Source organism: Pongo pygmaeus, chromosome 11 (genome assembly GCF_028885625.2).
Source record: "Pongo pygmaeus isolate AG05252 chromosome 11, NHGRI_mPonPyg2-v2.0_pri, whole genome shotgun sequence".
Classification (NCBI taxonomy): Eukaryota; Metazoa; Chordata; class Mammalia; order Primates; family Hominidae; genus Pongo; species Pongo pygmaeus.
The window spans coordinates 25,276,495-25,300,361 of NC_072384.2; the positions used below are offsets into that span (position 1 = coordinate 25,276,495).

Sequence of the window (23,867 nt, forward strand, 5' to 3'; positions counted from 1 at the left end):
GAAAAAACCTGCCACTCAAGAATACTATATCCATCAAAATTATCACTTATAAATGAAAGGAAAATGAAATCATTCACAGACAAATAAATCCTATGGGAATTCTATACCACTAGATCAGTTCTACAAGATATGCTCAAGAGAGTCCTAAACTTGGAAGTGAAATGATGACATTTACCATCATGAAAACACACAAAAGTATAAACTTAATGGGTAAAGAAATATAAAGGAGGAAGAGAAAGGACTCAAACAGTATCACTACAGAAACCCATCAAAACAACAACCTATAAGAGAAAAAGAAACACAGAATACATATAATAACCAGAAAACAATTAACAATATGAAAAAAACAAAACCTCACATACCAATAACTTTGAATGTAAATAGGTCAAATTCTCCTCTTAAAAGATACAAAATGGCTGAATGGACTAAAATACATAATTCAACTATATGTTGCTTAAAAGACACTCACTTTTTCATTAAAAACACATATAGACTGAAAATAAAGGGATGGAAAAAAATACTCCACACAAATGAAAATGAAAAGTTAGGAGTACCCCAACTTTTATCAGATAAAACAGATTTTAATTATTTCAAGAACAGTTAAAAAAAAAAAAAAAGACAAAGAAGGTCATTATATAATGATAAAGAGATCAACCCAGTAAGAGGACATAACTATTCTAAATATATAGGCACCAAACACTGGAGTACCCAGATTCATAAAACAAATATTACTAGATCTAAAGAGAGACACAGACTGCAATACAATAATAGTAGGGGACTAACACCTCACTCTCAGCATTAGACAGATCTAGAAAAAAAATAAAGAAACACTGGACTTAAACTAACATTAGATCAAATGGACCAAACAGACACTTACAGAACATTCTACTGAACAATGCAGAATATGCATTATTTTCATAAGCACATGGAACATCTTCCAAGATAGGCCATATGTTTTTGCCACAAAACAAGTCTCAACAAATTAGTTAAACAACATGCTTCTAAATGACCATTGGGTCCATTAAGAAATTAAGATGGAAATAAAAAAATTCTTTGAAACAAATGAAAATGGAATACAACATAGTAAAACCTGTGGGATACGACAAAGGCACTGATAAGAGGGATGTTTACAGCAATAAATGCCTACACAAAAAAAGGAGAAAGATTACAAGTTAACATAACAACGCATCTCAAAAACCTGGAATAGCAAGAAGAAAACAAACCTAAAATTAGTAGAACAGAAATAACAAAGATCAGAGCAGAAACAAATGAAATAGTGACCATAAAAAATATGATGGATAAATGAAACAAAAAGTTGGTTCTTCAAAAAGATAAACAAAATTAATAAACTGCTAGACTAACCAAGAAGACAGAATATCCAAATAAGTAAAATCAGAAATGAAAAGGAGACATTGCAACTGATACTACAGAAACACAAAAGATCATTGAGACTTTTTTTTTTTTTTTTGAGACGGAGTCTTGCTCTGTCGCCCAGGCTGGAGTGCAGTGGCACGTCTTGGCTCACTGCAAGCTCCGCCTCCGGGGTTCACACCATTCTCCTACCTCAGCCTCTCGAGTAGCGGGGACTACAAGCGCCCACCACCACGCCCGGCTAATTTTTTTGTATTTTTAGTAGAGACAGGGTTTCACCGCGTTAGCCAGGATGGTCTCAATCTCCTGACCTCGTGATCCACCCGTCTCGGCCTACCAAAGTGCTGGGATTACAGGCATGAGCCACCGCGCCCGGCCCATCGGAGTCTATTACGAACAACTACAAGCTGACAAACTGGGAAACATAGAAGAAATGAATTCCTGGAAACATATAACCTACCAAGACTGAATCAAGAAGAAATAGAAAACCTGAAGAGACCAATAATGTGTAGTGATATTGAAATCAGTAGAGAAAGTCTCCCAACACAGAAATGCCCAGGACCAGATGGAATCAAAGCTGAATGTTACCAAACACACAAAGAAGTAATAACATTCCTGAAACTATTCCAAAAAAAACTGAAGAGGAGGGAATTCTCCTAACTCATTCTATAAGGTCAGCATTAGCATCATACCAAAACCAGACAAAGATGCAAAAACTAGAAAAAAGAAAACTACAGGCCAGTATCCCTGATGAACACAGACACCAACATCTTGAACAAAGTACTAGCAAACCAAATCCAACAGCATGTTAGAAAGATAATACACCACAATCAGATACAATACATTATATCAGGAATGTAAGGATAGTTCAACACACACAAATCAATAAACATGATATATCACAAGAACAGAACGAAGAATAAAAACCATATGCCCATCTCAAAAGACATTGTAAAAGCATTTGAAAAACTTCAACATCCCAACAAATGCACAGAAGGAACATACCTCAAAATAATAAAAGCCATATATGACAAACCCAAAGTCAACATCATACTGAATACAGAAAAGTTGAAATTGTTCCCCCTAAGAACTGGAAAAAGACAAGGATGCCCACTTTCACACTCTTATTCAACATAGTAGTGGAAGTCCTAGCCAGAGCACTCAGGCAAGAGAAAGAAGGAAAAGGTATCCAAATTGGGAAAGAGGAAGTCAAATGGCCTCTTTTTGCTGATGATATGATCTTATATCTAAAAAAACCTAAAGACTCCACCAAAAATGCTTAGATTTCATAAATAAATTCAGTAAAAATCAACACATTAAAAACCAGCAGCACTTCTATACATCAATAATGATCTAGCTGAGAAAGAAATCAAGAAGGCAATCCCATTTACAATAGCTACAAAAAATACCTAGGACTAAATTTAACCAAGAAGGTGAATGATCTCTACAAGGAAAACTACAAAACACTGATGAAAAATTTAAGATGACACAAACAAATAGAAAAAATCCCATGTCTTTGCATCTGAAGAACTAATATTGTTAAAATGACCATATTGCCAAAGCACTCTACAGATCCAGTGCAATCCCTATCAAAATACCAACAATGTTCTTTATAGAATTAGAAAAAACAATCCTAAAATTAATATAGAAACAAAAAAGAGCTCAAATAGTCAAAGCAATCCGGAGCAAAAAGAACAAAGCATCAAATTACCTGATGTCAAAATATATTACTAGGCTACAGTAACCAAAACAGCATGGTACTGATAGAAAAACATACACACAGACCAATAGGACAGACTAGAGAACCCAGAAACAAAGCCAAATATTTACAGCCAACTGATCTTCAACAAAGTCAACAAGAACTTACACTGGGGAAAGGACATTCTCTTCAATAAATGGTTCTGAGAAAATCAGATAGCCACATACAGAGGAAGAAAACTGGACATCTAGCTCTTACCATATACAAAAATCAACTCAAGACAATGAAAGACTTAAGTGTAATACCCAAAACTATAAAAATACTAGAAGAAAGGACAGGATCTTGCTGTCACCCAGGCTGGAGTGAAGTAGCATGATCACAGCTTACAGAAGCCTTAGACTCCTGGGCTCAGCTGATCCTCCTGCCTCAGCCTCCTGAGTAGCTGGGACTACAGGCATGCACCACCATGCCCAGGTCATTTTTTAAATTTGTAGAGATGAGATCTCATTATGTTTCCCAGGCTGGTCTTGAACACCTGGGCTCACACAATCCTCCTGCCTCGCCGTCCCAAAGTGTTGGGATTATAGGCATGACACATTATGCCCGGCCCCTTTTTATTTTTAACCATAGTTTAATTCATATATTTAAAGTTCCATCTGTTTTAAACTTTATTATAATAAAAAACAAACTAGTTACACAAATACTGACCAGTACATTACATTTTTAAGAATCATGTTCAAAAGATATAGGCCCTAAATAAGGAAGGAAAATAAAAGGGCATATTTTAAAGAAAGCAGAAAGTTGAACTTAAAATAAAAGTTGAAGGAAAAAAAAAAAGAAAGCTGAAGGTTTCTAAGAGACACGTTTTAAATGGAATTAGACAAAAAGATTTCCAAGTAACACTCAGAATTACAAGATAAAATCATCTGAGGAAAGCAACTCATCTGGTCTTTTAAAGGAAAGATTGACATAAGCTTTGTGAAACATAAGAACTAATGTTCTTCTCCCAGAACATGGTCAGGTAAGGTCCTAAAGGATAAAACCATTACATGAAGTAGAACTTTGAGTACTTCAACAACTATCTGTGTACCTGTGAGTCTCTGAGTATTAAAATGATTGAAAATAATTATCTAAGAAAAATATTGGCTCTGAATTCTCTTTCAGGTTGATATCCTTTTTAGGCTCAACTATTCATTCCCAAGAGAAGATAAATGCTATCACCAACTCAACTGATGATTATAATTCCACTTTTCACTGGGTATAGAATAGCTGTACTCCAAGTACTTTTGATAAAGAACTCAAGAAAAACATGAGGAAACACACAAATACAGGATAAACACTCACAAATATGCTTATGCCAGGAGGTTACCAGTTTTTCAAAGGGAGCAATGTTTGACACAAGGGAAAAGAAGTTACACGGTATAATACAGAAAAAGTCAGTGACTATAAATTCCACTTCAATACGGGGATGGGAGAGAGATAAAAATATGTTAATACGCTCCATGTTGTGCTTTATAAATAAAAACTCATAATAGTGCTATTAAATGATGAAAACAAAGTAAGTGCACTAATACAGGCCTCAGTGATGTGAGAACATTTTTAATGATCATTATTATAAAAGTATACAAAAGCCACTTTTCCTATAGCTTAACAATTACATTTTAAAATAAATATTCTAAAGGTACTATATCTTATGGTCTATAAAAATTATCTTTACATATAAAACACTACCTTGAAGAATCCACATTAACCATCCTTAACATTCAGGAATTGAATCTTAAGTTATTGTGAAAATACTTAAATTCAGAGGAAATTTTCAGTGCAGCTATGTCAGCAGCAATCATAACTTATTCCATTTGTTATCTAATCTTAAAAAATGTTATACTGAGTAACGGAGCCTAACTCAACAACATCGAAGTAAGTTTTCTTCACTTACCCTTGCATAGTGGAATTCAACTCCATAGAGTTCTAAGGTACGTGCTGTGTTTAGGTAATTAAATTCTGCTTCTGCAGGAGATAAGCCTCTATAAAGACATTATTAAGTTAAAAATTAGATCAAGCAATCAATCAATCAATCAATCAAATATGGCTAAATTAGAAAAAGGCTATTTATCTGAAAAAAACTGAGCAGTCTAATTAAATCTACAAAACACCATGCAGGACTACTCCTCTAACTTACCTGGAGGGCACATTTTCAGTAACCCAAATTATTATTTTCCAGAATACTGTCTTATTTTCTAGAAATACAAGAATACAACAAGTTTTTAAAGCTCCTCACTATTTATATGGATGACTATAACAAAACCCCTCACTTTTAGATATAACTTAAAAGCAGTATTTCTCAAAATTTGGTTCATATAAGATATCTGCATTTAAATCACACAGGATATCTCTGAAACTTGCAGATTCTAAGCCAGCCTCCAGGGCAGTGCTTCTCAGAGTGTGGTGCACAGACAGAGGTTGATTCACAGTATGGAACCTGAGTGTTGGAGGTTTGTATAGCAATCTGCCTGGATAATATCTGTTAAATCTAACAGTAAAAAACAAAACAAAAAAACAAACAAATGAGGACTTGTATTTTTTACGTCTTTGTTTTTTCTCCACTTTATTTTTCTAGTAATTAATTTTTATTATATTCTACAAAATATAAGTAACAATAATAACAGCTGGGGGGAAGAAATCATCTTTCATCACAGGCGGTTTAAGAAGACTATCTGTAGAGTCTGATTTAGAAAGGATGAGGTCAAAACTGTTTATATTTAACAAGAATACCAAGTGATTCTTATAAACACAAGTTGAAGAACCATTGCTCTAAATGTAAGGCCTTTAAAAATAGATTTACTCCTATTTCACATATAGTTTTAACAACCTTAGTTATCTGTTACTATCAGACAGATAATATCAGCAGAGCAAAAGCAGCAAATTACAAAAACAAAGATACAAACTTTCTATTCACTAATGCTACTAGAAAAGGGAGCCAACAGCCCGCTAACGCATGATCATAACACGACTCCTCAAAAGCAGCAGTACACTTCCAATTTCTATAAAGTTAAATTAAATATATACTCCCTCCAGTTAAAGTGGATACTTCTATTTTTCTTCATTTAAAGATCTGATGAATCATTTACTTAAACCAAATAGAAACATATAATCAATAGAAATATATAATCAATAAGCTTTTCCTCAAGAGTCTTTTCATTATCGGTAAATTTTAAAAATCTGGCTTATCTTCAAACTCTTGATTCTGATATGCTGTATGTATAACTTTCACTATGAATGGAATTTACTTAGACTAAAATAGCCCCCTCACCACATTAGGCAGTCCATTAAAAACTCTTAGTCATTAGTCTATTTTAGATCAGGAATCAGCAAACCTTTTCTTGCAAAGGGCTGGACAGTAAATATTGTAGGCTTTTAGGACATACAGTCTCTGTGGCAACTATTTAGCTTGGCCATTGTGCGAAAACAGCCATAGACAACATATAAATGAATGACGGTATCTGTGTTCCAGTGTTTTATTCACGAACACTGAATTTTATAAAATTTCACATGCCACAAAATGCTATTCTTCTTTTGATTTTCTGTAACCACTTATATAACAATCTTAGCCTGTGGGCCATATAAAAATAGGCAATGGAGGCTGGGCGTGGTGGCTCACGCCTGTAATCCCAGCACTTTGGGAGGCCAAGGCGGGCGGATCATGAGGTCAGGAGATCAAGACCATCCTGGCTAACATGGTGAAAACCTATCTCTACTAAAAATACAAAAAATTAGCCGGGCATGGTGGCGGGCACCTGTAGTCCCAGCTACGGGGAGGCTGAGGCAGGAGAATAGCATGAACCCAGGAGGCGGAGCTTGCAGTGAGCCGAGATCGCACTCCAGCCTGGGCGACAGAGCGAGACTCCGTTTCAGTGGGCCATGGTTTGTTATGCTGTTTTAGACACATGAGTTATTAGTAAAAGAAAGTAAGTTTTCTTAATAATAACAACAGCTAACATTTCTTCAGTGCCTACAATGTGCTATGTATGGTTCTGAGAACCTTATGTATATAAACTCATTTAAGACCTACAATAACTCCAGAGATAGACAGATACTTTCATTATCCCCAGTTTACATAAGGAAACAGAGAAGAAGAGGCATAAAGCAGTTTGGCCAAGGTTATAAGACAGTAAGTAATCTTACAGAATTTCAAACCAGGCAGTCTGGCTCTTTAGTTCAGACTCTTAGCCAATATGCAACACTGCCTTAGTTTTTCCCTGAGTATTCTGAATTGTATATTGAAGCACAACTGAATTCTGAACCAATAAACAATATTACTTTCTATTCAAGGCAACAAATCTCTTTTGAAAAAATAATATAGAAAATTATACTCACACAAAAAAATCAAAGTTGAATGAATATTGTTAATGAACGAATATTGATAAGGTTAAGTATCTCTTATCTGAAATGCTTGGGATCCTAAGTGTTTCAGATTTCAGATTTTTTCAAGTTTTGAAATATTTGCATACACTTAATGCAATATCTTTGTACAGAAACCAAGTCTAAACATGAAATTTATGTTTCATATACACTTTATACACATAGCCTGAAGGTAATATTATATAATATTTAAAATAATTCTGTGTATGAAACAAAGTTTTCACCGAATTTTGACTGAAACCCATTACATGAGATCAGGTGCAGAATTTTCCACTGTGATGTAATGTCAGTGCTCAAAAAGTTTCAAATTTTAGAGCTCTCTGAATTTCAAACTCTTGGGTTAAGGATGTTCAACCTGTACTATTTTTAAAGAAATATTTTTTAAAAATTAATTTAGTATTATATAGAGTTCCTGTTCTCCTCTTGGCTCACTACCAAGGAGAATCAAGTCCTTTATACCTAAAAACTGAGAAAGAATTATTAAGCAGACTGATCTCTATATTGTGACTATACTATTTATATTCTAAAATTACTTAAGACTATCACACAATAGCAAATAAATATCTGTTTACACATAGCTTAATGGCTCTTAATAGAAATGAAAATGAGCTTCTTATATTCTATGAAATCATTTTTTAGCACAGATCACCTATATTTCTTTACAATAATATTATTTTAGGTAACAGTAATTGTTCTATATTAAATACAGCCATCATATTAGAATTTCAAACATTTCTCTAGAAAGAATGCCATTAAGAAGTTTATCAAATATAAAACTAAAAAACTCTTACATGTGTTGCTGATGTAATTTTGCAATTTCTTTTTCAAAATCTTGAGGTTGATTAGGAATGAAAGAATAATCTGAGAGGTAGCCCGGCAAGTTCTCTGACTGATCGTAGTCTCCAAGTTCAGCTAATAATGAAAGGAAAACATTCATATTTTAATAAACAAATTTTTAAATTATTATAGTCAAATCAATGATGCCATTAATTCTATTTCTGGATGTAAAATACTTATGTTTCTAATATAACCATTTAAGCAAGCCACAGCAATCCATTTAACATTCTTCTTGGTCTCAATTTCAGAGGAAATTTTTTTCAAAAATCATAGTAATTTCTAACTAACTGGAGATTTCATTACATTTCCACTGCAGTCACTATTTTCTATATAGCAACATGTCTAAAGAACTCCCACATTAAAACCAATGTACTAGCAACACAAACCACAGTTAGATGCTATTTGACCTAAAAATGGGCTGATACTTACACTGAACAGCAAATGAAGCTAAAAGGGCAGCAGTATTAGAAGGACAGGGTAATCTAATAAAACAAAACAAAAATACATAACCGAAGGTTAAACATAGTAATTTCAAAAGTGCTATAATTTGTTAAACAATCACACTTGAAGTTTCATGTGATTTGATTTTAACTATTAAGAAATAAACTTATCTGATGAAAGGAATTCACACTACATGTAACCTTCTTAAATAATTTGTTTGCAATGACCATGAATTACTTAACACAGATTTTAGAAGTATTTTTAAAGTCCATTACAAAAAATTTTTAAGAAATTTAAAGAGCCCACCTTCCAGTAAGAATGTCTTGTTTAATTTGCAAAAAATACTGGTACCTTAAAAACAAACAAACAAAAAGGATAGCATTTACTAGAATTGTAACAATTTCAATTTTAAGAAACTGTATACTTACATTAACAAATAAAAATATTTAAATATTTGCTTTTATAATTTACATATTAAAACACGTAAAGTAGTTTAAAAATAAGATTTCATAAGCTTATGAATCTAAATCTTTAAAACTCTTTGATGTATGAAATTTGTATTTCGAATGTCTTGTTTCCACTAGCTTCCATTATAGAAGCCCTCAAGATTTCAAACAGTTACATGACAGAGGGAGAAATACTCTTGAGGGTTGGTATATGCAGAAAGTAGAAGTGGGAAGCATAGAAAACCTGAGTATCACAAACATGGAAGAGCACTGTAAGCAATGCACTAGAGACCAGCAATGATTTTCGCTGGTCTGAGATAGAAAGCCAGCTACAAGGACAGGCCAGCGTTTTGATCATTTTATCATCAGATGGCAGGAAGCTGCCTGTTACAGAAAAGCACCTATACACTTCCATGTGAATTAAGGAAGTCTCTCTTTGATTGGGGCGGGGGAAGAGCTCTTTTGTCTACTGTTGTTAGAATTGTCAAGTATTCAATTTCCTGTGAAACCAACAAAAACTTAAGTTTTCTTTAACAAGCCTGCTGTCATTGCTTACAAGATAGCATTGTCCTTTAGTCTCTGCTAGTGTGTAACCCACTCAAAGATTTGTCATACTTGGGCAAAGTCACCTGTGTTGTATAGGGATGGCAGAAGACCAAACTTTGTGGTTTTAAATGTTTAACCAGGAAATCTTAAGATTTTTTATTTCACTAAACTAAAAAAAGTACATATTCCAAGAGTCAAAAGTCATTAGAAATTCTAGTTTGGCTGATTAAGTCATTGAAGAGCTCCATGAAAATATTCAAATTACCAAAGAGGTTTTCAGAGAATCAGATATTCATTACAAAAAAAAAAAAAAATAAGAATACAAACATCCTGGCTTCATATATAACTTCTTGTGAGGCTTAGTGCATAATATTATAAATATAATCTATTTACTCAATCCAAGACAGTATATTTCTATCAGGCCTGTTTTGGTTTAATAATTCAAGGTTATCTGGGAGGCCGAAGCGGGCAGATCACAAGGTCAGGAGATCGAGACCATCCTTCCTGGCTAACATGGTGAAATCCCATCTCTACTAAAAATACAAAAAAAAAAAAAAAAAAAAATTAGCCGGGCGTGATGGCAGGCACCTGTAGTCCCAGCTACTCGGGAGGCCAAGGCAGGAGAATGGCGTGAACCCGGGAGGCGGAGCTTGCAATGAGCTGAGATCGCGCCACTGCACTCCAGCCTGGGCGACAGAGTGAGACTCTATCTCAAAAAAAGAAAAAAAAAAGAAAATTCAAAGTTAAAGGTTCCCGGTGAGAAATAATCTTATAGTCAGGATTTAAAGGTCATGTATATCCTTGACATAATATTGTAAATCTGACATAAATAATGCCTATACTTGCCAAATTTTACTTACATACTCATTTAACCAAGAGGCAAGAACTTAACTGTTAAAAGTAGAAACCAGAATTTAAGTCCTAGGCAAAACTGGCCTGTGATCTTGGGCAAATTAGTTAAAATGTGGCTGAGCCTTAGTTTCTACATTTGTAAAAAGAAAGTAGTATCAACTTGCCTAGTATACGTATCTCAGGAATTGGAAAAATTCAATTCTAATGATGCTAGCACCTGCTAAAAGTAAACGGTGTTTAACCTGGTGGAACCTGTTTGACTCCATTCTTTCCGGCACCCCCCCCCCACTATTTCAAAATTAAAGGAATATTTTTCACTAATTAAACTAAACTAATTCACTAATTAAAGGGTTATTTAAAAAATTAATTTAGCATTACACAGAGTTTATTTTCTCCTCTTGGCTCACTACCAAACAGAATCAACTTTCATATAGCTAAAAACTGAGAAAGAATTACTAAGCAGATTCATCTGCATATTGGGAATATACTATTTACATTCTTGAAATCTCAAGGTAAGGAGGTGTAGCAGATTTTCTGTTTCCTGGGGTCTAAACTAGTTCTGAAAACTTAGCAGCTGTGGCAGAAGGTGCACTGTTACTAATCATAACCATCACATTAAGGCTACTCAAGCATTAAAACTTTGTCTAATATGCAGCCTTGGCTACATATTAGAATCATTTGGGAGAACTTGTACATGCCTATGCTCAGGTCCCATCTAAGACCTGTTCAATCAGAATTATCTAGGGATGTGGCCAAGACATCATTATGGTTTAAAGCTCCCCCAAATGATTCTAATTTCTAATCAGAGTAGAAAAATCACTGATATACACTATGGTAGTAAAATTTACAAAAAACTAGACATTTACCCCATTTTACCAAATAATACCAGTTATAAGATTCCATAACATTCCATTATAAAAGGGTCTGAGAACAAATTAATTCCTTGACTACCATCAAACTTGATTTTACTTTCTTCTGCTTCAGGCAGTTATTTCAACTTATTAGTGAAGCATATTTATTTCCTTATTATGTTTTCAATGCAGGCTATAAAAGAATCAACACATTCTACTTCCATTCAGAAATTCAAAGACAGTTTTTCAAGTGAAGTACATTATAAACATAGTTATAACTGACAATATTTTAAGGGCTACAATATTACGCTAACGTGTATACATATAACACAAAGACGGAGTCTCACTCTGTCGCCCAGGCTGGAGTGCAGTGGCATGATCTCGGCTCACTGCCAGCTCGCCTCCCGGGTTCACGCCATTCTCCTGCCTCAGCCTCCCCAGTAGCTGGGACTACAGGCGCCTGCCACCACGCCCAGCTAATTTTTTGTATTTTTAGTAGAGATGGGGTTTCACCGTGTTAGCCAGGATGGTCTTGATCTCCTGACCTCGTGGTAACGCCCGCCTTGGCCTCCCAAAGTGCTGGGATTACAGGCGTGAGCCACAGCACCCAGCCACAACTAGTTTTTCAAGAGGAATTAGCTTGGATTCTACTAATAGTTGCAAGCATTAGGATTACACAATCCTGAGACTACATTACTGAGTTCTCCGATTTGTTAAAAAAAAAAAAAAAAAAAAAAAAAGGAACACCTGCGCACCCACCCCAAAACACACTGAAAAGAAATCTCTAGAATTTCAATCTAATTTTTCTCACTTGGTTTACTACCAAACACTCTGCAAACACCTTAGAACTGGCAGCTGCAGCTAATTAAATATCTTTAATTTATCCTTTTGTTTCTCCAAGACAGTATCCTAAATGATAACCAATACATTAAAATTTAACATCCCATCTATAGGTAATTTTAGGTATGGATTTTTTAATTTGACACCTATCTTTTAGAGTAATTCTGAATGTAGTCACTGGCCTATATTCTTATAACTGAGAATTTTACAGAGAGTATAACATGCTAATTTTTAACTGTCTTTTTAAAATAACTAATTACTAATTACTAATTCTGTCTTTCAGGCAACACACAAAGTTGTCATTCAGGTTAATACCGACAGCTACTACACTGTTGGTATTTCTCCATTTCTACCTTCAATATTTCACCTTACATTCAAGAACATTATCAAAATGTTCATCTAGATCATTCATGTGTATATACTCTGTCAAGTCGAAATGACCACAGAATTAGATAGTAACATAAGCTGAGACTTAAAATGGAGAGTCAAGTGGGCATGTAAAGGCCTCAACATGCTAGTGCACTCTCTGCAACATCCTTTATAAACTCCATTACATTTTTTTGGAACCAAAGATTAAAAACACATAGGGGACAAAAGGTACCTACTGACCCGCAAATAATGGTTATATATTTTATAAATTCTATGTTCTCCCCAATAAAAAAAGATACTAGAATATGCTTTCACATGGGGAAAAAAAACCCAAATTTCTCATCACACAGCATCCTTTGGATACAATTTCAGCAACATCTGATGACCTCAATTAATTATAGCCACACTTAAGCAGTGTTCACAAGTAGAAATTTTTAATATTTATATGGTTCAGGAGGCTGGGGCTGGACTGGGCAGCCCTGAGGTTTTAAATCCCCCTATGCTCTCCCAGCCAACCAAAAAAGGAGGAAAACGTTATCTTGGAATAGCCATAACTTATTCTGTGTACTGACTGGAAAGCTCAGAATTACACCACAGTAATTTCTTTTTGCCTAATTAATTTCAAAATTTCATATTAGAGTTTTGACAATATTTTCAAGAAAAATATATCCATAAACCCACCTTGTATATTCTTCTTGTAACTTGTTGGGGTCACTTACAAAAAATTTGACTCTAAAGTTCAAACTGTAAGGAGATCCTCCTAGAATTAATAAAAGTAGTTCTAATTAATCAGACTATATTAATCCTTTATCTTTATAAAGTAAACTTGCAAAACGCTAAGTAAATATGTATGCTCACTCTTTAGCTGCTTCCTTATTGGTTTGTTTGGATCCAGCCACCTCTGAAAAATAAATAAATAAAACTGATTTCTTTTTTCCTTGAGGAACTACTATATTGATTCTTGCAAATCTGTTCCATGTGGAGATTAATGCTAAAAGCTGCATTTCAGAAAAGGCCTAGGTAGGAAAAAAATCATTACATTACAGACAATATTTTTCATACCAAATGTAATAAAATTATGCTAGAAATTAGTGAATGTGTTAAGATTTTGATTTGACTTTTCCATCAAACTGTACAATGTGCAACAACCTCTATTTCAAAAGTAAAGATAGTTAATAATTGCAACAACCTGAAGTGAATGTGAAGTGATTCACATTAATCTATTTCTTAATAGTCTGGCAAGTTTTCAAAATTCTCTTCACCCTTCTCACACACACACACACACACACACACACACACACACACACACACACACAGGCTCTTGGGCTTTATACTCATTCAGGCAAAATTCTACTACAGAACTTGAAAATCCACTGAGGAGAAATTTTATAACATTTACCTCATCCCTTTAAAAATAAAATATCTCCCATCTGAAAAAAACCCACCAATTTTTTAAGATATAATGTTTAGTTTTGAGAATGACTGATTTTTATGTGTGAGAAATTTTAAGCAGTTTCAATACTTCTGAAGGCCAGTTTAGCTCTATTTCTGGATAATTAGGACTGAATTCAGAAAAATTTCAACTGCTAACATGTTTCAATTAAAAAAAAATCAAAGAACCCAAAATGAGGTACTAGATGTGGTAGTATTTTCCAAGTAAGTTTATGTATCATTATTTATAAACCTAACTTCTACCACCCATAATTAAATCCAGGCAGAACACATAGATTTTTAATAATAAATAAATGGCTGGGAGTAATTAATAATGATTTCCTCTCCACTGTCCATAACATCCAACACATCAAATCCAACTGAGTCTATCTTCAAACTGTATCTAGAATTTATCAATTTATCATCCTTATCTCTCTAGTCTAAGCTCTGCCTATCGCCTCTTAATTGCTCTCCCAGTTGATTTTCTCATCACCATGTCCCTCTTCATGCTCCATAAAGAAGCAAGAATAGTCCTAAAACATAAATTTGAATATGTCACTCATTTGATTAACACTTCTTGATAATTTCTCAGTACCAGATCCAAAGTCCTTACACTACAGCTTGTATGGTCTCTTCTTACCTCTTCCACCTCAGCTTACTAAATTCCAGCCATAATGGCCTCCTTTCTGTTTCTGAAAGATGCCATCCTAAGGCCCTCAATTTCAAGCTTCCCTTTCACAGAATGCCCTCTAGATTTCCTACAGTACTCTTCATTATCCGTAAGTCTCAGCTTAAAGCCTGCCACCTCAGAAAGGCCTTCAACTGACCACCCTACCAAAAGTATGTCATACAGCTCCCATTTAACAAGTAAGGAACATTATATCCCTTCATTACATTACCTCAATTAAGTTTGTTTCACCTTTTTTTTTTTTTGTCTGACTCCTTCATTAGATTATAATGAAACCAGGGATAAAAGCTGTTTCAGTCAATACTGTAGAGTCAGCACCTAGCACAGCGCTTGACATAATATGAATTAAAAATAGTGTCAAAAGCAGTGGCACACACCTGTAATCCCCTGTCTCAAAATAAGAAAGTAAGCAAAGTACATAAGTAAATAAATAAATAAATAATTTACTGAAGGACTAAACCTGTTGAATAACTCAATAGCTGGGGGTAGGGTTTTCAGCCCTGTTTAATATACTTCTTTCCTCAATCTATCTACCCATTCATCCACCTTCCCATCCATCTATCTATTAATCTAGTGATTTTTGTTCTTCATATCTTCCAGGAAAAGTCATAAATTATATCCACTTTAATGACTGTCTACAATCAAAATTTCATATCAATTAATCTATTGAAAGCCTGTCTTCCTCATTCAGTTCTCCTTCAAAATATTCTGGTAAAAGAAATACAAACACATTTACATACACAGATGTGTCAAGCTGACATAGCTTAGAAGTACAAAGATAAGCACTGAGAAATTTAATTGCTCTCATCAATGATATCAGTGAGATAAGGTTAAGGTTCTTGGTTTAAACCAGGAAGATGGAACAGTGCTATAACAAGCACTACTGAATGGTAAAAATAGCATTCATTTTAAAAATCCATCAAGTTGCGAAACAAACTAGGAAAAAACATAATATATAAAGAAGTTCTACACATCAATAAGAAAAAACTGATACTAATAGAAAAACAGGCAATGAATAAGAATGGAGGTTCACAATCAGGAAATACAAATGGCATTTAAGTATATGACAAGATAGTCAATATTGATCATAATTAGAGAAATACAAAAGTAATCTACATTGGGTTATTATTTTTCAACAGTAATATTGGGCAAAGACTAAAACGTTTGATGACATACATGTGAGAAGAACAGGCACTCTCATACATAGCTTCTGAAAGTATAAATTGTATCATCTCAATGGAGGATAACTTGGCAAAATTTATCAAATTATAAAATGAATATGCCAAGACTCAGCATTATTTTTATTATTTTTAGTGAGATACATTTCACACACCACAAAATTTACCATTTTAACATGTATGTGTCATTATACTTTAGTATATTCCCTATGGTGTGCAACCATCATCACTATCTAATTCCAGAATATTTCCATCACCCTCAAAGGAAATCTTGTACCTACTAGCAGTCAGTCTCAATGTACCCTTCCCTGTTGCCCCTAACAGTCACTAACCTACATTCTGTCTCTACGAATTTACCTGTTTTGAACATTTCATAAGAATGGAATCATACAACAGGTTGCCTTTTGTGTTTGTGTGCTTTCACAGACAAGGTTTTCTTGGTTCATCAATACTGTAGCACGTAACAATAATTCATTCCTTATTATGGCTGATACTGGGTTGTGTCTACTTTTTGACTATTATGAATAATACTGCTATGAACATTTGTGTACACATTTTTGTGTGAACATATGTTTTCAATTCTCTTGGGTATATGCCTAGCAGTAGTATTGTTGGGTCACAGGATAATTGTATATTTAACTTTTTGAGAAACTGCCAAACTTGTTTCCACAATGGCTGTACCTTTTTACAGCTCCAATATCAATGTATAAAGATTTCCATTTCTTCACTTCCTCATCAACACTACCTTTAAAAAATTATAGCCATCCCAATAAGTGTGCTGTGGTATGCCATTCCTTTTTATTGCTGAATATTTCATTGTATAGCTATACCACATTTGGTTTATCTAGTCATCACTTGATGGACATTTGGATTGTTACCATATTTTAGTTATTATGAATAATGTTGCTATGAACATCTGTGTATAAATTTTTGTGTGGACATACATTTTCAAGTCTCTTCAATATATATCTGGGAGTGGAACTGCTTAAAGTAACTGTTTTAATACATCTTGAAGTCACATATTATAAACCCTTAATTTTGTTCTTATATAAATGGGCATTGGAGTTATATCACTACCTATATTTAGTTACAGACTGCATTTTCTGTGCCAAGAACTGCTGTACTAACTGGATTACTGTGCTACATCTGAGAAAAGCTGAACTGTCTGCAATGCAATATATATGAATTTTAAATGTCATAATATTTTATTAGAAACTATAACTATCTAGTTCATAGTGATAGCTAATAAGAGATGGTACTACATCATCAACTCCATTCACGAAGGAGTGTCTACTTAGGGATGGAGCTCTGTTTCTAATCTTTTCAAACCTTTCAAAGCGATTAGACATTGCTAATCGGTTACCTGATGGCTCATGGTTTCTAATCTTTTCAAAGCCAATTTCCCATTCTTTTCCCTGGGAAGAATCTCTTGTTTACTCTATATACTGCTTCATATGACAAAGTTAATTTTTGTATCTGCCAAAACGTAGTAATAAAATTTCTACATTTGAGATCTGCAGGGTTTCTACTAAGAAATCCACTGATTATTTTGAGGCGCACTTCTATGTGACAAGTCACTTTTCTCTTTCTCTTGCTGCTTTCAAAACTCTTTCGACCATTTTCATTGTACTTGGAGTTCAGTGAGCTTCTTCTATTTGTACATCTGTATCTTTCTGCAAATTAGGGGAAAGATACATGGCAAGACCATGTCTCTACAAAAACAAAACAAAACAAAACAAAAAAACAGAAAAAATTAGCCAGGTGTGGTAGTGCATGCCTATAGTCCTGGTTACTCGGAAGGCTAGGAGGTTGAGGTTCAGTCTGAGAGGTTGAGGCTGCCGTAAGCCATGATCGCACCACTGCACACTGCACTCCAGTCTGGGTGACAGAGCAAGACCTTGTTTCAATCAATCCATCAAGTAATTTAACTCCAAACTGTTCAGGGTTCCTATTGTAAACAGCCTTGGTCTTAAAGAAAATATAATTTGGACAAATTACAGCCATATATTTATTTCCTTCGTCTGTTTCAGTATCACTTTGGAGATTAAATTCTAGCTTATATTCTTTTCCATAGTATCAAGTTTTAGATGTATATTTTTTTCCCTTAACTCGTTCATTATTTGAAGCCTATTTTCTATAAGGCACTGTGCCAGGTACTAGGGTGATATAAGATCAAAACATGGTTCCTATCCTCAAAAACTGGTAAGTCATGAAGCATATCACCTCAAGAAAGTATCATCACTGCTACAGATAAAAAAGAAAGAGGTAAATTGTACCTGGGGAGTAGTGGTAGTCAGGAAAGGCTTGAGAGGGTGACTTTGAGTCTTAAAAAATGTGAAGGTAAGAGGGGTAGGGTAAAGGATGTGATGGGAGTGAAGGATGTGAGTTAAAGTAAAGGTAAGATATTTCAGGAAGAGAATGTATTTATGCCCAAGATAGCAAAGATCAAGTACTGCATATTTCATCTCTAAAATATTCCATTTTCTATCCATTTTTAGAAATCTTTAGCTGTAATATCTGCCATTACTCATCTTAATGGCAGCTGTATACATTGTGATATTAACCTTTTGTTTCTCTTATAAATCAATCCTATTTCTTACTAGAAATTAAGTTAGAAACTTGGGAGGAAGAGCATCTCCCAAATAAAGTAATTCTGGAGAGTCACTAGATCCAGTAAAAAACCCAGGGCTTAGTAAAACAGTAGAAATAAAAGGTGTGGAAAACTTGGATTTGATCCCAACTTTACCTTTCACTATGCTAAATAAAATAAATAACAAAAACAATGGCTACATAAAATTAAAACAAAATTTAATTTAATAAAATTAAAACAATGCTGGAGAACTAGTGGGGTTCAATAAATCCTCGTCTGAATATTTTCCCACTACAGCTCCCCTTTCACCTCTCAAGTCTTTCATCATTTTATTATAAAATCAGGTGACTTAACCAAATGGGTGACTATGAATGAGTCAATGAGTATCAGACTCACAAAGGGACTTTCTTCAGATATTTAAGTGAATAGACCAACTAACCATGAATCTCTAGGCATAGGGTGTCAGCAATTTTTTTTATGTTTCCCAAGGGACTTGGAAGCATAGCCAAGTTTAGATGAATGATCGTTTATCCTTTTGTTTTCTATAATAAAATTATTACTAAAGTAACAGTATCAATATAAAACATTCAAGTTTTTTTCTCTCTCTCTTTCTCACACACACACAGAGAAAAAAAAAAAAAGTCCTTTATTATGGCTCTTCCAATTCTACTCTTCCATCCAAAGAGGTAGCCTCTGTTCACATATCAGTCAGTATACCTTATAATGCTGTGGTACACCTGCATACAAGCATTTAATAATGATAGATGCTGAACTTAGTGCCAACACCCAATCAGCATAGTGCACTATAGTCCAGAACTCCTGAGCTCAAGTGGTTCTCCTGCCTCAGCCTCCCCAGTAGCTGGGACTACAGGCAGGCATCACCATGCCCAGCAGATGTCACATACTTTATTCAACTATTCTCTTATGAGGGTTTCAGGTTTTTCCATTACTATTTCCTATTAAAAATAGTGTTGCAAGAGAAATTCTTCCATACAATAATTTTTTAATTTTGATATATGCTGCCATCTGCCTTCCAAAAAGACTTTTTCACTTTACACTCTCACCAACTGTCTTGAGAATGCACATTTCCCCTGAGCCTTTGCCGGAAGCAGGTAGTGTGAATCTGTATTTTTGCTAATCTAGTATGCAAAGAGTGTTATCATTGTAATTGGCATCTCTCTGATTAACCAGTGAAGCTGAATATCTTGTCACATTTATTATTAATAGTTACTCTTCTTCTGTTCATGCTATCTTCCCATTTTTCTATTGGGTTATCTGACTTTTATTTACTATTTGTAGAAGCTCTTCTAGATTTTAATATTATGTTACATACGTTGCAAGTATTTCCCTCCAGTTGGTATTTTGTCCTCAGTGTATACTCTATATGTTATGCAGTGAAATCTATCAACATTTCCTTTACAAATGCATGAACTGTTGTTGCCTAGGATGATCATAACAAATATTATTAAAAATGTTTCCAACTCTTACCCAACATTTTTATACTATTGTTTTACATTTAAATTTACAATGGAATTTATTTTTATATATGGTATCTGTTAGGAATCTAAATACATATTTTCCCATCTTTAACCAATTGTTCCAATACCTATCTTGAATATCATCATTATAATAAATTATGTTCTCATATAGACAAAAATTGATACTTGGGCTGTTTCTTCTACCCCACTGACTTATATCCATACTAAGAACACACTATTTTAAGTACTATGTCATCATATTACATTTTTATACCTGTTAGGACAAGTTGATTATATTTTATATATCTGGCTAAGTTTATCCAGATTCTCTTCCAGAGGAAGTTGAGGATCCTATTGTCAAATCTTCTCCCCAAAAATTCCATTCAGATACTAACCAGCAATACCACTGGTTTTACCAATGAAACTGAAATAGTGCTGAGATCTTTTACAACACTGAGCATTCCTCATTATGAGCATGGTATGTCTCCATTTATTCATAATTTCTATTATATCTTCCTGCAAAGTTCTATATTTTCTTCATATGGCTCTTGACACTCCTGCTTAAGTTCATTCCTAGATGTTTAATGAATCTGGGTTTTTAAAAAAATGTGATTTGCTATTTTTTGGAGTATGTCTCCTAAATGGTATATAAAAAGGTACTGATATTTGTTTGTTGAGCTCTAAGTCTTACCAGTTATAATAGTTTTCCAAATGATTCATTTGAGCTTTCAAGGTGGATAATCATATTGCTAAAGAAAAATGAGTTCTTCCCCCAACAACCATACCCTAACACACAGCTTTATTCCACAGGGAACTGTATCTGCCGCCCTCTGTTCAATTAGAAAAGGGGAAAAGAGGAGGCCAAGTGGCCTCAAACAGTTTCTCAGTTAATCACTTTGATACTCGTACTACATTACCCAGAAATCTCTCCTCTTCAACACCTTTTTGGTAAGTTTTCCTCTGGTTTGACTCTTCCACCAATCCTGTCAACACCGAATGTCAACATTTAATCTTTTAAAAAATCTTGAAAATTTCTTGTCTGCTGATGGCATTCATTTTTATTCTCTGTGTGTTCATGAGTGTACTATTTGACACTGGAAAGCAACCAAAAGTAGGCAGAAAGAGGAGGAAAGTCTACTCTTGAAAAACAGAAAAACTGCAAGGGCTGAGATATATATCAGCAATCTCTGCCTAAGGGCAAGTTCAAATCCTACACAGGCAGAGGACATCCTTACTAACTTGAGGTGTCAGAGGACAGAGTTTAGGAATGGCGGGGGGGGGGGGTGGGGGACAGAAAATTGAGGAGGAGATTCTGAAAAGGAGAACTCAGAAAGAGGATTAGCTCCAAACTCTGGCTGACAGCTGAACTATACATGTATAGTTAGACTCCAGAGTCCCAAGAAAGAGAAGGAGTTTGAACCTTTAAGAAATTAAGTAGAGATACTGCTCCCAAATTGGACACAGAATACAGACTGTGGGTCCAGCCAGGTTAACTGCACCCGTTTGCAATATGCAGTTTAAATTGTGACAAATGTATACAGCCAGGTAACCACCACCATCCAAAATCAAGATATTTCTATCACCCTAAAGTGTTTCCTGTGCTTCTTTGCAATCAGTCCGCCAAATCCTAGGCAACCACTGATCTGCTTTTGGTCACTATGTGTCAGTTTAGCTTGTTCTGTAAGTTAATATAAATGGAACCATATAGTGTTCTACTCTATAGATATACAGCAGTTACTTTTCATCCCTTTGTTTATTGACGAACATTAAAGTTAATTCACATTTGGGCTATTATGAATAAAACTACTGTGAACATTTGTATACAAGGCTTTATGTGACATGTTTTCATTTCTCTTGGATAAATAGCTAAAAGTGGGATTTCTCAGTGGTATATGCCAAGACCAGCTCAGTCGGGGAGACCCTAACCCAGCGGCGCTAGAGGAATTAAAGACACACACACAGAAATATAGAGGTGTGAAGTGGGAAATCAGGGGTCTCACAGCTTTCAGAGCTGAGAGCCTCGAACACAGATTTACCCATGTATTTATTAACAGCAAGCCAGTCATTAGCATTGTTTCTATAGATATTAAATTAACTAAAAGTATCTCTTATGGGAAACGAAGGGATGGGCCGAATTAAAGGAATAGGTTGGGCTAGTTAACTGCAGCAGGAGCATGTCCTTAAGGCACAGATCGCTCATGCTCTTGTTTGTGGCTTAAGAATGCCTTTAAGCGGTTTTCCGCCCTGGGCGGGCCAGGTGTTCCTTGCCCTCATTCCGGTAAACCCACAACCTTCCAGAGTCGGCGTTATGGCCATCATGAACATGTCACAGTGCTGCAGAGGTTTTGTTTATGGCCAGTTTTGGGGCCAGTTTATGGCCAGATTTTGGGGGGGTCCTGTTCCCAGCAGTATATATTAAATCTGTGTTTAATTTTACAAGAAAATTTCGTTTTTCAAAAAGTGGTTGTATCATTTTAAATTACCACAAGCAATTTTATCAGTTGTTTCACATCCTCGTCAACATTTGGTATTGAAATAATTTTTCATTTTAATTATTCTAGTGGATATACTACTTCACTGGATATACTACTAGTGGGTATACTACTTCTAGAGGAAGTACTACTTCATTGTGGTTTTACTTTGCATTTCCTGGATGCATCTTTAAATATTTATTAAATGTCCTTTGTCACAGTAAAAAGGTTCCTTTCTTTTCCAAGTTTTGTTGGGTTTTCATTATGAATGGCTGCTGAATTTTATTCTCTGTAATTTATGCCTCAGTTACATTGATTTAGGGAAAAAACTCAAAAGTATACTTGATGGGAAACAGTATCTTCAGTATTTTCCTCTAAGATCGGGAACAAGACAAGATAGTCTGCGCCTATCACTTCTATTCATCTTTGCCCTGCTGGCCTCGGCCAGTGCAATAATGAATTAAAAAAAAGAGAAAAACAAAAAGGATAAAGACTTGTAAGGAGGAAGTAAAACTGTCCCTATTTACAAAAGACATGATTATTTACACAGAAAATCCTAAGGAATCAATGAAAACAACTACTAATAGTAATGTGTATTAGCAAGGTCTCAAGATACAAGGTTAATACACAATCAGTTAGTTATCTTGGGGTTTATCCCAGAAACACAAAGTTGGTTTAAAAATTGAAAAATCAATGTAATTTACCATATATCTACATGATAATCTATGTACAAAATTCTATAGAATTTACAAAAAGCTACTAGAATTAAGTGAGTTCAGGAAGGGTAGAGAATACAAAATCAATAAACAAACTTAACTGTATTTCTATATGCTAGAAATAAACATTTTGAAATGAAAAAGAAAACCAACAATACTATTTGCATGTTTTTTCTATTTACCAAGTTGCCAAAAGCAGAATTTGAAGTAGTAACCTTGATTTATCCCTTTTCCTCATGAACTCACTGTATCTGAATCAAATCAACCACTCCTGTTGTCTTTATCTCCTAACTGAATTATCTTTAGCACTCATCTTCTTTTCTTCATTCCGCACAGCCAACCACTACTTTCTTAGCAATTTCTTTATTCCAACAATCTCCCAACTGTCTATTAGTTGCTGGCTACACTATAACCACAGGGATATGTGAAAATTCAAGTCTTGTGTGTAGTCATATAAATAAATTCATAGGTAAGTTTGATTTTATCATGGATTAAAAGGCATTTCATGATATCATGTACTGCTCAAACCTCATCTTTTACCCCTTCTCCTTTTATTAAATAAAAGTTTAATACTAAAACTTTTTTCCAGTTCTTCAAATTCAGCATTCCTGTTTCTTCACTCTTGATCTCTGCATATGCTCCTG

General features: G+C 34.5%; 1 protein-coding gene across 5 annotated transcripts in view; it reads right to left on the reverse strand.

Moving 5' to 3' along the window:
• PTPN4 (protein tyrosine phosphatase non-receptor type 4) overlaps window positions 1–23,867 on the reverse strand; it is a 224,530-nt gene that overhangs the window by 91,957 nt on the left and 108,706 nt on the right. The window contains exons 4-9 of one of the 5 annotated variants that reach the window (XM_054478748.2): window positions 13,530–13,572; window positions 13,353–13,431; window positions 9,074–9,118; window positions 8,756–8,808; window positions 8,281–8,401; window positions 5,007–5,094 (exon numbers count right to left, since the gene is read on the reverse strand). In XM_054478748.2, coding sequence (XP_054334723.1) covers window positions 5,007–5,094; window positions 8,281–8,401; window positions 8,756–8,808; window positions 9,074–9,118; window positions 13,353–13,431; window positions 13,530–13,572 — 429 coding nt within the window. Of the gene's footprint in view, window positions 1–5,006; window positions 5,095–8,280; window positions 8,402–8,755; window positions 8,809–9,073; window positions 9,119–13,352; window positions 13,453–13,529; window positions 13,573–23,867 lie in introns of all 5 variants that reach the window. The other 4 variants (XM_054478745.2, XM_063647371.1, XM_063647372.1 and 1 more) reach the window with 4 other exon arrangements.